Genomic DNA, 16,767 nt, shown 5'->3' with positions numbered 1-16,767 from the left:
GAAGACTGTTTATGAAGACTGAAATTAATACTCCTAAGACACTAAAACACTAAAAGATTGCATGTTTTATCCTGCTAACGTTTGCGTAAACTCCCACTGTGCATGTTCAATTCTCTCTCTCTCTGTCTTTGTCAAAAATACTCTCGCTCTAGCGCTAAACCGTCGCTCTCTTCGGTTGGTGTGAGAGAACAGCACACAAAAAATTTAAATCTACTTCCAACAGCCAACGCGTACGGACGCGCCGTGTGTGTGCGCGTTTCTTGTGTCGGACCGGTGCGAGTGACGGTTTGCCTTTCACGTATTTTCCGGTATGTGTACCCATACACGTGTTGGTTTGAAGTGGTACAGCGGAATAGCTTGATCATTTTTAAGCCACTGTTTAGTATTTAAAAAAATAACTAAGATGCGTTTCAAAGTGGTCGTTCCTTAAGTGCGAATATAAAGGAGAGAGAAAGAGAAAGAGTGCGAGCTATTTCACAAAGGATCACACAAGTTCAGAATCGTTTAAATTTGTAGTGCATGTGATTTTTTGAAAAGCCCAACTTCAAGAATACATTCAAACAGTGCCAGTGTGCAGTTTTTAAATGTTCAAACACATTCTTCCAGTACGCGTGCGACCGTTCTAGGAACCGTTTGTATACGAGCTCCACACACACCTGAAGCTTAAGCCGGACGCTGTGGCTCCGCTTTAGGCGAGACGCGTGTGAGTGAGCTTAAGCGTGTGTTTTGTCTCGTTTCCGCAAGCAAAACGGCCAATCGATTTTACCTTCTTTTTTGTGCTGTGCGGTTAAACGTGTCACACTCTCTCGCCTTCTGCGACCCTTTCTCGTTCTATCTCGTTCGCTTTCCGCTCACTTGTCCGTTGTGTGGGGAATTGTTGTTTTTTTCTTCTTCTTTCGATCACGTTAAACCTCGATCGTAGTGTGCGTACGTAAATACCGTTCCCTGCGCTTGTGTGCGTATGTGTGTGTGTTAGTGGGGGTGAGCTTTCGTGTTGCGTTTATTTTGTTGTTCGCCCGTGTGTTTCGAGGCTTTATTTCGTAAAGGGAAACAAAAGAAAAAGGGTCCTGTTCTGTTTTTTTTATTAAAACACCGAAAAAAAGAATACAAAACGTCCCCGCCACTTGTCGAAAACGTCGGAATGTGTGTGTCGTTTTTATGCGGTCTTACATAGAGGGGGAGGCACGCAGGTGATTCTTTGAAAAAGTGCACAAAGTGCAAAGTGTGCGTGCAAAGTGCGTGAACGAGCGAGTTTTGTTTTCTTTTTCTCTCCTCTTCTCTGTCGCCAGCTTCTTTTTTTTTCTTTTCATTTTCTTTTTGCAAATTCAACCTTTTGCTGCATGCAGCAATGCACCGCACTCTTTGGTAAAAATGCGAGTGTGTGGTTTGCGGCAGTGAATCAGTGTGTGAGTGCGGTAGTTTGTCTCGCTCCGTCGCTATCGTTCTTTCTTTTCGTTTCATTTCCTTCCTCCTGTGTGTCGTCCTCCCTTAGTTAAAAGTGATGGTAATTTTAGCAACGAATGCACCAACCGCAAAACAGTCCGATCGATCGCTGGCGTGAAATGCCATTTGGCTCGATTGGCGCCATCCGTGTAGCAAAAGTGTTCGTGTGTGCCGGTGTGTGTGTGTGTGTCTGTTTGTGTGCTGTTGGGAGCGACAGGGTGGTGGTGGTGGTTAGGTAAATGATCGCCGTGTTGTGCAACGGGTACACCCGGTTGTTGTGCGGAGGAGCTACCACGCCGAAGGAGGAAGCCGGCGAAGCTGCCCAGTGATTCATGCGTGTTAGTGCACCCCAGCGACACGACAGCACACGACTAGAGATCACCACAAGAGTAGTCCTGGTCTGGTGGTGATTCATATTCAAAGGAGGCTTACGGAAAAGAAAAGGCACCCCACTCAAAGGGGAGGAACCACCGCCGCCGCCATCTCTCCTGTGGTCGAAAACACCCTTTCAACAACGTCGCGACGTTCGAGCTCAAGAAGGGCCAATCCGGAAGTGTTTGGATTTGAATCGGCTTAGTGCGGTGCAAACTACTATGACATGGGATCGTGCACGAGACGACACTTCCTGTTGTCAATATGCGTCCTGCAGATGGTGAGTAATGTCCGAGTTTTAAGTCCCCAGTTTACATTCAAGTGAATTACTAAGTGGCTATACTTGTACATGACAAAGACGTGAGTTGCAGCAAAGATCCTTGAATGTCATCAGGCAATTCTGAGCACGCGTCTGGTAACTTCATTAAAATGCTACAAATCATACGTTAGTCACACTGAAACTCCGAGTTGAATAGAGTTTACTTCAAGATCCATTAGGAAGACAAGATCCCCTGAGTGTCAATATATCAAAACCCTGAGAAAAAGATCAAATTGATGGAGTTCAACTGGATATTACTGGAACACCATGGATATGTTGACAATCACTACTCTCTGTATGTTGAACCATGTTTGATGTTGATCTTTAACATGAGGCTTTAATTATCTGTTTTTTTTTCACATTTCTCAAACCGAGTAGGACCTCAACAAGATTAGTACCTAGATGGGGTAGCTATTCCTGACTGGAACTACCAGTGTTGATATCTAAGTCTCGGATATGTGGTCCTTGCCGATGACTCATTGAGACTATAAAGATAATCAAAGAGACATTTAGTGCTTTGAAGAAATCTTTGAGGGGTTTGCGTAAATAATCTTGGCAAAATTGTGAGAATTCTATGAGAATCTAATATCATCACAACAACATCAATCTATCTGACAGTCATCACCCCAGTATGATGTCTACAGGTAGGATTCCTTGCGTCGTCTTCTTTATGGATTGGAAGGGGTCATTGATACGATCTTGAGAGTCGATCTTGCTAGGGTTTCAAAATTTCACAGAGATCCTACAAGGCTTATATGTATCATTGAAAAACAGCGGATTTAATATTATATGAGGAAACAGTTTTCATCAGAAGAATTTATTGCTTTTGTATATTTGCCGGTCTTGTGGTACAGTCGTCAACTCGACTTAACAACATGCCCATCATGGGTTCAAGCCCCGAATAGACCGTGCCCCCATACGTAGGACTGACTATCCTGCTATGGTAACAATAAGTCACTGAAAGCCAAGCACACTTCACTAGTGGGTACAGGCAGGCCTTGACCGACAACTGTTGTTGTGCCAAAGAAGAAGAATAATATTTGCACCTGAAAACGTCCCAGTAATGCCTTGCTTGTTAAGAAGATGTGATGTTTCACTGAATTGTTTAATATTCTGGATGTTAAGTTTGTAGAATTGATTTCATGTTTGACAATTTATGTCAAACACTGTTGGTAGTTTGGGGGTTTGTTTAATCTGAATCTTCGGATCTCATTATACATCCTACAAGCATCAGAATCAATGTCTTTGATCTAAATGAGGTTTTAATAGCTTTCGTACATGAATAGGATACTAAAACAACTAAAAAGAACTTAACCAATGCATTGCTTTCGTGGCCATCAACGAAATGGTAGTGTTGGCACTATCGAAAATCTTTTGCGTGAAGTACTTAAAGCTCGCTTCTTGCTGGAAATCATCAATATTCTCTTGGTAAACCACATTGGCGTGTTCGCGTCTTTCCCCCGACTGTGCCAGCAACCGCCTTAGAACCTAATCCAATTTTATAGCTGGAACGATATTTTTAACGCTTCTGCCGCCGTTCTGCGAGGCCAACCGGTTCCCTAAACACACCGGAAGCCATCCGCCATCCGGGGCTTTCGTCACTGCGGCTCGATCACGCCGCACCACCAATTCCGAGCGACGACGGTGGCGCAACACTTGACGAGGTTAAAACACTCATTTCCTGTCGCGATTCTCGATCTTCTTCTGGCTGGTGGGAAAATTGCACCCTTCCCCTGGCCCCTCGGTAGCAGCGTCCCCGTCGTTGTGTGGTGTACCCGTGGTAGTTCGACTGCTTTAAACATTAGCGGTATGAGGCGACGGCGGCGGCGGCGGCGGCGACATCGGCACTAATAGGCAGCACAGGCTTTTGGAGCTCTTTCTGGCACGTCAACCGTCAACTGTCGGGGGACGGAGAAGAAAATGCAACCACAACAAATGCGCACGGACACACACCGCGGGACCAAGACATTCCAAACCAACGGCTCAAGGATTTGCGGGCCTCGGCGGTCTTCTTGCTGCTTGAGAGGCTTCCTTTTGTCGATGCAACAACCACTTCGAATGCGGTGTTTTGAGGGGAGGGGAGTCCGGTACGTCTGCCGGTCGGGTGGAAATAAGCAAAAGATATTTATTTACATCCTGTCAACGGTCGGCGGCGGGTCACGAATCGCTTCGTGCACCACCAGTTCAATACAAATATCAAAATAACGGGCTAAAGCTGCTCAAAATAGCGCAAAAACTGTCTGCCTCTTACCCCGGTCCCGGTCGGTCCTTTACCCTTTTATGAGCAATTCTCATCGTTTTGTCGAGTTCTTCAAGCGATCCATTCGCGGAGGGAGCTATTCTTCTTTTCCCTTCGTTGCTGCACGGCTTTTTCACAGTTTTGCGCGTGTGTTTCATGCTCCTTATGCTTTATGCTGCGGCTTTCATTAAAATTCATTCATTTGCCTTTTCGGTGCGGCTTGCCTGTGGTGGTGGTGGTGGTGGTGGTACGCCTCTGTTGCCCGTCTTTTGCCGTTTTGCTTCGCGCTTGCTTCTCATCTTTCGCTCTCGGGAGATTCTATTTTATGCTTTTTCACATTCAGCATCTCGTGTTTTTAACCCTGCGTTGCTTACTTCGTTCCGTTGCGGCTTGGCCCGGGGTCGTCCACTTTGTTTTATTTTCCTACCGACCCGCTCCACGTTGCCAATCGGTCGGCAGCCCAAAGGTTCGGTAGCATCCGTTGTTGTTTTGTTGCTTTCGATTATGTCCCATGCTAAACATGCTCTGTTGTGCGTTGTGTTTATGCTGCTGCTGCCGCTCTGCTGCCCGTTGTGGAAGAGTCCAAGCGCAGCCCAAGCGTAACGTGCGGCATGTGTTGGTGTAAGCTGCCGCGGCATACATTGTACACACTGCTGCTGCTGCTGCTGCTGCTGCGAAGGCCTATTTGTTTTCCAAGGGAGCTTCTTCATATTTTTTTTGCCCTCCGCTTTGTGTACTGCTGTGGAACTCAATCTCCCAAAGGAAATGCATTCCGCGTCACGTTGTGTTTGGACGATGGAATGAAAATAAATAAAACAAAAAGCCCAAGCATCATTTATCTGTCCGCTTCGCGTGAAATAATCTTTAAGCGAATGTGTTGCGGCGGCATGGGGCTCTGGTCTCGGTTTTGGTCTGATTAGTTTTTCCCATGGATTGAGCGCCCGGTTGGTCGGGAAACTTTTTGCGCGACGGAAGAGCTAAAGTGCGGCTTGGATGTTTTTTTTTGTTTCCATTTTAACGCACGCTGCAAACACGTGCATCCGTTTAGTAAATCAGGAAAATAAATCCTTATTCAGTTTCACATTGCAAGGGTCTCACATGAAGGCTTCAATGGTTTAAACATAACATTGGAATTACGAAGAACCATTCTTCTGGAGCTGTAAATTCTTGTAAAGAAGACTGATACATTGATTTGAGTTTTTTAGTTGATTTCTTTGGTTGAGATGTAGTATGTGAAGCAATTTTGAACACAATGCTTTCTGTACAACCATTTATGATACTAATACAGGGTTTGCCAGGCGTTCTCATAGTTGTGGGACACTTCCTTGACTCTATCTTATGGGAAGTGAACTTCATATGATGGAAATTGGGCTCTACTGCACCCTTTTATAGCAGGCGCCTTGGAAATTCCTATTGGATTTGGCCAACAAAGATGCTATAGAGTCCAATTCCCTTTACATTAAGTTCATTGCACGTAAGAAGGAATCAATTAAGTGTCACACAGCTATGAGAACTACTGGGAAACCCTGAAAATCGAGGTCCAAGTTTTCTGCAATTCGCAAAACTTTCGCCTTGCAGAATAATTCGAATGCTTCAGACAGTGTGGTGTACCCTTTTTTTAAGAGTCCCCCGTCTAATTGACCGGTTGTTGCACCGGAATGTTGTGTCTGCACACTGCAGCATGGCTGGTGGCTCCGTTGCTACGGTGCAACGGTGCAATTTTGCAACGCGGTGCGCTAGTTCGATGCGTTTCCGCTTCCTGCCGGCTGTGTGTGATCGTCGTGCTTTATCCGGCAGCCGGGCGCCGGTTGTCTGGCTGGCACGGCAACGACCCAACTTTGCGCCGATGCCAAGATAAGTGAAATTGAACGAGCGCTTTTTCTGCTGGCGCTCCCGGATCTCCGACTAGGTTGGGTGAACTGGATGCGTTAAAACGGCAGTGTGGATGGGTTTAATTTACGGTTGGGACTAGATAACGTCTCGGAGAGGAGAGCTTTTTTAGTTGTTGAGGAAATGGAGTAGAATTGTTACTTGTCTAATGCGGTGACATCTGCCTGTTTGGCAATTTCATGTAATTGACATTTACTCAGTAGGAGCTTGAAAGAATCAGAGCACATGCAGCAATTTAGTTGTGACATTGCACAAAACAATCTAACTAATTTATATCAAACTCCATGTATTTCAACAGTTTAAACGAATAGACTGCAACATCCAAATCCAAATGTCCCAATAACATAGTTACAATCGCTTCTTTTCGGCAAAGCCGCCTGATACGATGCCGATAAGGCAATCTAGATAGTGCCTCGGTTAACGCCCCATCGAAAATCACTTGGAATGATGTTAGCAATTTGCTAAAGCTGGCAGCACACTCAACATTTGCTATGCTCTACTATGCTTCCCCCATACCTCAGGTGTTGGGCTACGCAATGCTTTCCAAATGTGTTATCTTACTGACCTGGTTCCGATTTTCGGGACGGAGGTTTGAAGCTCATCAAACAAACGATCGCGGCATGATCGAGCTCTACGGTGTACCTCGAGCGGGCTGTGGGGCTAATTTCTGTTCCGTTTTCTTCCGTATTTACACACCGAGGTCACACCGAAAAAGAGGGGCTTGAACTACGCTAGATTCGATTCTACTGTCCGTCCTCAATCTCACAAACAAGGTGTGTAGTTTGTGATTGAGGGGAAAAACAGCAGTTGCTGTAAGTTTGTTTTTCCGGCTGTATACGCTGTATCTGTCTCGCGAACCCGTTTTATGGCTGGCAAAGATGGGACAGGGTGAAATAGAGGGTGCGGGAGGGTTTCTAATCGCTATTCCCCAGCCTCAAGGTTGCGCACACCCGTTCAGGGCTATGTGTCGTACAGCATAAATCAAAGGCATTGTGTTCAAGCTTGTTCGTTGGTTGGGTGCGCTGGTAGGCGCGTGTAGGCGTGCATTGGACCGCCGGTGTGTGTGCGTATGTTCAATCGGTCGATATGTAAATGTGAATTGAACTGGAACTCCCGCGTTCGAGGATCGGGCATCCCACGCGGTGGTAGTATCCCACCGGGCTATGGCGTTGGCGGCGGAGTTGATGTTGTGTCTTAATTGGTGGAACAGTAACGCCATGTTTTGTGGCACCATGGCACAGCCACCCGGTGGCTGTGGGAAATGGGAGCATTTCGTTTAGGTAACATTTTAGCTCGTCGCCGGTTAAGTTATGGATGAAGTAATGGCATGTTAGATTGTGTGAACGATTTTGTGTTTAATTGTCCCTAATATTCTTGAATAAGACCTACATCCGTAAAGTGAGGGCTGTTCGTTTTTTTTATTGTTGTCAACTTAACTTTATTATTTCATGGAATTTGTATTTCAATTACTTGATCTAGAACTATTTATGCGATGAAAAGGTCCGCTGGTCGTCTTATGTTTACATTCGTTGACTGAAACTGTGACAATGGATGCGCTATTAAAAACTTGTACATTGATACAGCACAGGATCTTTTAATGATTTGCTCTAGAGAGTTTTGATAGCCACATCAGACATGTGTATAAGTCCATGGACTGAAGTTTTAACGGAATTAGATGTGCTTCTTAAAAAAATGTGGACTGAAACACAAAATGTGGGGATCTGATTGTGGATTTAAGCATCAGCAATTAATTTTGACGTCTGACTTAAGTCTAGATCCTGGAGATACTTTTGTTACCGCACTTTATACTGGGGTCTTAGAAAGTACTGATATAGGAGGTCTCAGAAATGACTATGGAGTTTTGATTAAGAATTGTGATCTTGGAAACTAGGTACACCCAGAAGCGCTATATGCCGACACTGAACTCCAATAGACATCCTGAATGGACTGTAATTTCCGACAAATATTTGGATGCATTGAGAAGAGGAACCTCAAACCTATACTCTATATCTTTTTACGAAATTGTACCACCAATTTGATAATGGTTTTTATGTTTCAGGTCTTTAAATTGAATTTGAGTCTTATTTACGACCAAATCAGTATATCCTTCTTCTTTGGCTCAACAACCGTTGTCGGTCAACGGCTGCCTGTACCAGAAGGGAAGTCAGTTCTACGTATGGGGTGTTTGGTCCATTCGTGGCTTGATCCTCTGGCGGATATGTTGTTAAGTCGTACGAGTTAACGACTGTATCACGAGACCGGCCAAAACAGTATATATACAGTTAATATCCCACTGTCTACTATATTCCGACATTTATACAACTTGTTTATGTAACTCTGCCTCAACATTAGATAAAATTATTTATAATACTTGATACATATTCTCTATTACCACTAGGCGCTCTAATCTCGCAGTACAACAAATCGTTATCGATTGGAAACCTCAATGTTCTGTTTCGAAAGTAATAATTTTCAACCAATCAAACGTTAAATTATACCAACATTACCCACCCATCTGGATACGCCACTCGTTCGCTCGTTTGATTGGCGACTGGTTTTGATGATGAGAGACGCGCTTACCGTGACTGAAAAGTGGGGACGCCCGACGCGGAAATTGAATCCTTCACCCCGTCGAAAGGTGCATGGGAAACCCATTCAAGAGGGCAGTGAAGAAGAACAACAAGAAGAAAAAAAAACACAAACCAACACCTGCCCAAAAAGCATGAATCGTCTCGTCGGCCCACATCGAAAGTACGATAGATCTGGTTCGTTATCCGGCCTGCGCTCCCCTACGGTCGTCCTGTGTTGTGTGTTTGTGATGTCGCGCTAACGAGCATATTCGAGCGCAGCACCAGGACACCAGGAGTTGTTCCCAACTCGTCACTCTAGACACCCTCTTCCCCACTCCCAACCGATATGCTCGGACGAGAAACAATAGATTCCCACTACCCTGGGCCCCCCGCGACACCAATGCCTGAATTGCGCTTTCACTTCACCAAACACTTTTGAGGCTCACCGGGGTGACACAAAGTGCGGCAAATTCGATGACATCTGTCTTCGACAGCCTGCCTGCCTGCGCCTGCCTGTATCATCACCACTAACACACCAGCCCGTTGGGTCTGCCCGTTTTGGGTGGGAGGAGAAGTTATTGTTTATGCGGGGTTGAATTTAAGCTTCTATTGAGTTGTTCTATCAACTCCAGGCCGGGGGAACGTTTTGCAAAAAGAAGTTGGTGGTTTTGTAGGGGACAACAGACGACATTAAACTTATGCTTATGTTTGTGTTTTTGACGAGGTAAAACAAATTTCGTTTATTTTGCACCTTCCTCTTTAACGGCGCAAGGTGCGCGAATGTTCAAACAGTAAGGGATCATTTTTGTTTACTATTTCCACAAAAAACAAGCCAACAATGTTGAGTAAAGGAGAGTTACGAAACTCCCTTAAATGTAATATTAGAAACAAAATTAATTGGCAACTCAAATAGTCTGAGGGACGTTTGAACGTTCAAAATTGGGATATCACCTCGTTTCCTCGTTATACTTGCATTTCCGGCCCGTATGGTCCTGTCAGGAGTGAAGAGGATATTTTATTGACATGTTCTCCATCCATATCTATGACTGTGTGTATGTGCCCTACAGTCAACAACAGTGAAGTGGATTGTTAACTGACAGTTTTTGCAGTCAGTGCTGCTGCTTTTTTGTTACGGTCGAGTGCATTTGTTGAATTTGATTAGACAAGTTTGAAAGGAAGCAAAAAAAGCGTTTATATCCCTGGTTTAGAAAGTGAGCTGCTGTCATCATACAATCGCTAAATATTAAAATAACAAATTTATTACAAGCTCTTCGCTCGGGTAATATTTACAATTAAACAACATTCAACAACCCCGTGCCCATAAATTAGATCGATCGATTCCCCTCCCGAACCAGCTGCATGCAAGTAAATGGAAACAAAACCTTTCACAAAAAAACAAAACAAAATAGATAAGATAAGATAAGCAACTGCTGTGCGTAAATGGAATCTTATTGGTTTTTTTTTCGTGCTGTGATGCTTTATTTCTGTGCTCTGCTGCTTCATGCGTGTTTGATTGTCGAAGATGAAGCCGTGCCTGTCACACCCCCACACACGGTTGTCCCACGGAGCCTCCCTATGCGTTTCTTAGATTAGGATTTCTAACCACTGCGCAAGCTGATAAAAAAGAAAAAAAAAACAATAGCACCATCCAAAAGCAATCAACTGTTGGAGGAGGTGTTAATGCGCCCGGACGACCGGTATATGTGTCAACAAAAATCGTTACCACCTGTGTCCGCAGATCGAGAACGCACGCACACGCACACACACGTAATCGAGCGTGTAAATTGTCTTTCGATCGTTTCGTTTGATTCGGTGTCGATGGGAGATAAAAATCGTGTTTCGTTTTCAATCGGCCGTTCGGGTCGTTCGGGTGGGAAATGTTTAAAACCCAATTCAGAATGTTCAACAGCAAACGGTGGTTTTTCTTTAACAATATCGCACTGTAACAGTAACTGATTGACTGATTCGTATTGTTGGATGAGTGGTACAGTTATTACGAAAAAACCCTGGCTGACCCCTTCCTTCACAGCTGCTTCCTATCTCTAGAAGTGTTAGATACACAAATCCCACCGTCCTCCTTCGCCACCTAGCTGCGCTGCAACTCAACACTCGTGTGTCACCGAAACCAAACAAACCGATTGTAACACAGCAGAGGCCAAGCCGTTGGTTAGGAGGCGCTGATGATATCATGTACCGAGAACAGTGCGATGACTGTCCGTGGCAACTCACCTTGTGACAGCGCACGTGTAAGAGATGTAATGCGCTCAGCGTGAGTTTTTTTTTGTACTCTTTCCTGCCCCTTTCTCTACGCCTCTTGCCTCACTCTGCGACTAATCTTTTGCTGACTGGTTAGGATTTTCATTTTTAATATGTCTGCTTCTGCGAAAGCCTGCAGCAACGACGCGCGCTGCCTTAATTTGCGATATGACTTTGATGCTTCTTGTGTGTGTGTGTACCGCTTTCTGCTGTGCTGATTAGATTCGTTGTTTTAGCACATTGTTGCTTACGGTGCTGATAAAATGCTGTGCAAATTGTGGGTGGTTGGGCTGCTTTTTGCGACCATTTCTTTATCACAACGCACAGCTGGAACTGTATGTGATGATAGAGTAAATGTATTTTGCTGTTCTGTCACTTTTTTTAGCGTTATAAATACCCTAGAACAAAAATTATCAAACCATAATTGTGTGTAAGTAAAAAGTCAAGTGCACAATCTTTACTCCTATTGACTCTTGCTGTTCCGTTTGCTTCCCGCTCCGTCCTGAATCCGCTAATGAATAAAGCTCGTCGGTTTTGTGCTGAACCAGCACCACTTCGCCATTACTTTATCCTTAAACCAGACATGCTGCTGATACAGCCGCTTTTCACAGGCCCGACGTTTTTTCCGTTCCAATATTTGATTTGTCGGCGGAGGAGGTAAAAAACGCTCGTTTTGCTTCTGCTGCTGCTTCGACTTTCGACTCGCAATTGTGTTCCTCCTAGGCCTTTGACACGGGGGTACCTTCCACATTGGTGCCGCCATCACAATATGCTGCCGAGGCGAAGTTAAAACTCCAATACGTCATCATGTGTGTATGGCCCCCGGTATGCTCTCTATAAATTACGATCTAGATGGAATTTGCTGCGGAATCAATGGTTGCTCAATTCGTTTTTTTTAATGACTTACGACGAATCCATCCATCCATCCATCCAGTGGTGATGTGCGGTTCTCTCCTTATCATGTGCAACCCAGTTTGACTTGCATTTGAATGAAAGTTATCCTTGACGATGTGACAGCGCCCGGCGGTACCTTTACAGTCAGCTCAAGTGACTGACACTGTGGTGGTGTGGGGTGACACATTTCGCCATTTTTCAACCGAACGTAATCTCAATCTGTGGTCGATTAGATTGAAATAATTAATGAGAATTTTCATTCTCTCTTTCCCTTTCGGAAGTTTTTGACGGAACTCTATGATGTGTGGGACGGATGGGGTTTTGTCATTTAAAGAGGTGGAAAGTGATTCGCGTTCGAAAGAATCGATAGAGCCATTTCCCACAATTGTTGTTTGTTCTGCCTTTTTTGGCGGTTCAAGCGCTTTATTTGTTGTTAATTTATCATCCTTTATAATTAGTTGGCTGCTTTCTAACGGCCGTTACACTGCCCGCCATCGACCATTGACTTATGACGGTGTTTCCAGCAGCAGCTGAGGATATTCTTTCCCACCCACTCCCCGGGCAGGCAGGCAGGCAGGCAGCCACCTTCAGCAGGCATTACGAAACGAAGCATAATCGAACACGATCCGGTCCAATTAACGAAACGTGTCTAATGAAATTAATTGTCACATTAACACGGCCACGGGCTGTGGCGGCGGCCGTCGGGCATCATATTTCTTGCCATGGTCAGGAATGCAGGCTGGAAAACCATTCCATCGACACTCACATTTCAACCCAAAAATGCCAGCTTCCGGCTTCGTAGAATGACCAATCATCAGTCACTAACCGTGAGCGGTAAGGGCGCCCCTACCCCGCCGTGTGGATGGGGTAGCCAGTCAGTGGAAAGCATTTCCGCTGGCAATAAAGTTCCAGCCGACTCATCGTTGAGTTATTTCTCGCCCGGCGTTACCTGGTACAGGTGAGCTGATGGTGCTTTGCGGTGGTGTTTGTGCGCTGTCCGGAGTGAACCTTAGCCTTTCGGCGAACGGTTACAAAGCTGTACCCCCTCCCATTCCTTGTGGCAGGAAATGGGCAAGGGCAGATATTTTAGTTCACTGCCTAAATATCATTAATTCCGCTGCACAAACTGTTCGCGAAAGGTGGCCGGGCATTCGGTGTGAACGAGAGCTAATTATAGATGGTACTGGGCTAGGAACGTGGTCAAAAGGGGGCTTTGGTGAATCATACGATTCCCAAGGAGTCTTGAACTACTGCGTGCACGATGGTATAATTAATTTTGATGGAATAGTTTAGCCGTCTCGGAAGATCGGTTTAGCAATAATGTTTCACTTGTAGGAGCTACATGAATTTTATGGGATTTTTGGTGCTTATTACGGTAAAGGAGAACATCACTCTTTGGAACGCGTCTCGACTCTGGCAAAATCGGAACTACTAGTTTTGCGTGGAGCCGGAGTCGTTGGGAATTGTCGAGAGTCGTCCGGAAACGTCGGAAGTTGTCCGATATCATCCAGAGTCGTCCTTAGTCGGAGCCAAAGTAGGTGTTGTGCGTAGTCGAAGTTGTCCGTAAGTCCGGAGTCACCCGGAGTCGGAGTCGTCCGGAGTCGGAGTGGTCCAAAGTTCGCTTTTGTTTCAAAGAATGGCGCTAAGTGACTACATCAATGACGACTCTCCGTCTGCAACTTCGGATGACGCCTACTTTGGACGACTCCGGCTCTAGATAACTCCAGACGACTCCAGACTGCTCCAGACGGCTCCAGACGGCTCCAAACGGATCCAGACGACTCCAGATGACTCCGGACGACTAAAGACGATTCCGAACGACTCCAGATTACTCCAGATGACTCCGGCTCCAGACGACTCCAAACGACTCCAGACGACTCCAGATGACTTCGGACGACTCCAGACGACTTCAGACGACCTCGGACGAATCCAGATTACTACGGATGACTCCGACTCCAGGTGACTCCAGACAGCTCTAGACGGCTCCAGACGACTTCAGACGACTCCAGATGACTCCAGATGACTCCAGACGACTCCGGACGACTCAAAACGATTCCGAACGACTCTAGATAATGCTGGTCGGACCTACCTTCCGGGGTCAGTCCCAAAATTATTGGTGTCTGCTCGGTATCGACTCAGAATTTTTGCCAACTTTTCCTATCACTTACAAGAACTATTAATGAACGCTTTCGAAAGCAAACTACATCGGCACAGAAGCATTATAATTTATTAATGCAATATGACGAACAAAACGCTACGCTCAGTTTACGCTCCTGTGTTTTCCTTTACTTAAGAATTATTTTATCTTATCAAATGAAACAATTGTTTTTTCACATCAAAACTGAACGGCTCAACGTATGTGGAATCGTTATGTATCTTCGCGTCTTGCGTTAATTTCACGGACTAAAACAATCGTTGTGTAAGTTTTGCTATTAAATCAATTTGGTACGCTAAGAAAATGATGTACCACCAGCGTGCGCGCCCTCTCAACTCTTATGCTCACGATTTCTATGTGTGTCGTCCGGCACACGGGTAATGTGTGCCATTGCTCGCCAGCAGCAACACGGCCACGGTGTTGGCTACGGGGGAAAACAAAAAGCAGAAGGAAAAACGCTTACTTCTTCCAATCCATGCATGCCGTCCTCCCTTTTTTCCCTACGAGCTTCTTTCTGACGAAGCAAAATGGATCCGAATGGCATGAAGATCATCATGCACACCGAAAGGCCGTTACTGCCAAAGGGGTAGGGGTAGGATAAGAACAAGGAAAGGAGGGGAAAAGGTAAATGGCTCCAGTAACACCACACACCGCACACAGGTAATGGGCGTACAGAGGCAAGCATAAAATAGCGGCTAAAATCGGTCCGGCATGAAATGAAAAAGCAAAGAAGCAAAGAGGAGGTCCATGAGTCAAAAGAGCACCTCCTGCTCACCACCGCAAAGGGGGCAGAAAGGGGCCAGTCAGCAGCGAAGGGCACACAGTTCGATCGCATTTCTCGGCTCCATGTGGCCAGCATGTACTGCTGCGCCCCGCCGAGGGAGGTCGCATTGTCGATCGCATGCGCATCTGTCTTGAGGCTCGGGGCTCGGTTTTGTGCGACATAAGGCGTGAAATAAGACCTCGGGCAGGCTTGTGGAGCATTGGAGCATTTGAGGCTTCACCGTGATCGTGAGCTTCGAGTGAAGGTGATGAATTTTGACCCTGCTTGTGCATCCCCGAACCATCCCGTGTGCGGTCAGTTGGGAATTCAGCTCGATTTTTTGTTGAGCATTGTATATTTTTCTTGCAAAGGAAAATATGTTACAAACGAAAAAGAGTACAGCAAACGATGTGCCTCCAACGAAAGCGTACAATTTACATGTCTTGATTGGTGTATGGTGGGGAGAAGTGTAAGTGTTCAGGGAGGGTTAAAGCTAGAAGAAGTGATTGGTAATTTTGCCAATCGTCGTTAATCATTGGCGATTCCGTTGGAGGGGCAATTCCGACCGCGAAGAGTGGCTGGTGTGCTGATCGATCGAAACCGTAATTGGTGCGAGCATCGTTAAACTGCTTATGGGCTTTGGTGTAATTAAATTACCTTACTTCTAGATTCTGTTGCGTATATAATGTTTAACCTATTGGAATATGTTTCAATCCCAATATTCTCAATATGTCCTCAAATCCATTTATCATTGTTCATAGTTTAACAAGTGCCTGTTTAATAGAAACATGCACTGCAATACGTTTTAACAGCTCCATACGGTTGTCGAGAGTGTGTAACGACGCACTACTCTACTGCCTACATTGTAAACACTCTGCACATGTGCCGGTATTGCGCTACAATACCACACTATTCCCATTTGCCCACTAGCAGCCATTGATCCGACGCTAGGGGTAACATGCTTGTCTCTGCTGCATGCACAACCCTTCTTCTACTACCCCTGCAGCAATGTTTGCCACCCATCTGCGCTCCACATAGATCGCCAACCACCATCGTTACCCGTTGCAGAAAGAACCGGTTTTTTGTTGTTGTACCGGGGCAGCTTCATCGCCCGATCGGACCGGAAATGCTCGTCCCGTCCATTGGCACGCAGCCGCCCCATCCTTCGGCACACCGAGCGCGCGGACCCAGCGGACCACTTTAACCGAGGCTCCGGGGCACTGTTTAGCAAGCCCAACTATTTCTCTCGTGTTTGCCTGTGGTGGCTGCTGGATGGGTATTACCACCCTCCGTTCCAGTCCCAGTTTCGCCATGTCGCTTCTGTCCCTCGAACGCTAAATGTTGAGCGAAACTGGCAGGGGCTAAAGATCTCATCTTATCGTGATCAGTAACAGGACACCGCGAAGGGAGCGGGGTAGTAGGAAAGAATTTTCACACCCAATCGAGTAGAAGAGAGCGAGAGAGAGTGCCCAAGTTGTGGGCAAAAATGTCATTGTCTGCTAAAATGCCTCGGTCGCTGTTTGTCTTCTGTAGGGCCCGAAGCGCACTGTGTTTGCTGTGGAGAATGTTTTGCAGCTCTCTTTGGTAGCATTTTAAAAAGAGATGTTTAGGTTAAAATAATGGGTCGTACACCAAAAAAAAAGGCCGGCTCTATCTTTTTAGCTGCTGGGAAAGGTTAACCACGCTGTCGATAGTGTGTGTGTATGTCTCTGTTAAATAGTATCCAAAAAAATACATTCTGCCCGCAAGAAAACGGCTTTTCTGTGTTGTTGGGAGCGCACAAATGGTTTTACTTGCTGCTGCTGACTCATTCGGGTCCAGTAAAGTGAATGGAATTCTACCGTCTGTATAAACAGGGCCTGCATC

The 16,767-nt window shown here is 45.7% G+C and overlaps 1 protein-coding gene across 6 annotated transcripts in view; it reads left to right on the top strand.

Moving 5' to 3' along the window:
* The first annotated feature begins 187 nt into the window (after nt 1-187).
* The window catches only part of LOC4576201 (sodium/potassium-transporting ATPase subunit beta-1-interacting protein), a 55,643-nt gene continuing 39,063 nt past the window's right edge, over nt 188-16,767 (top strand). For all 6 annotated transcript variants that reach the window (XM_061651702.1, XM_061651704.1, XM_061651705.1 and 3 more), the window contains exons 1-2: nt 188-308; nt 1,493-2,095. In XM_061651702.1, the coding sequence (XP_061507686.1) occupies nt 2,042-2,095 (54 nt within the window). In that variant the 5' untranslated portion in view covers nt 188-308; nt 1,493-2,041. The remainder of the gene's footprint in view (nt 309-1,492; nt 2,096-16,767) is intronic.

This window comes from Anopheles gambiae, chromosome 2 (genome assembly GCF_943734735.2).
Source record: "Anopheles gambiae chromosome 2, idAnoGambNW_F1_1, whole genome shotgun sequence".
Taxonomy (NCBI): domain Eukaryota; kingdom Metazoa; phylum Arthropoda; class Insecta; order Diptera; family Culicidae; genus Anopheles; species Anopheles gambiae.
The sequence above is the reverse complement of the archived record's forward strand: the minus strand, read 5'-3'. Positions and strand labels throughout refer to the sequence as shown.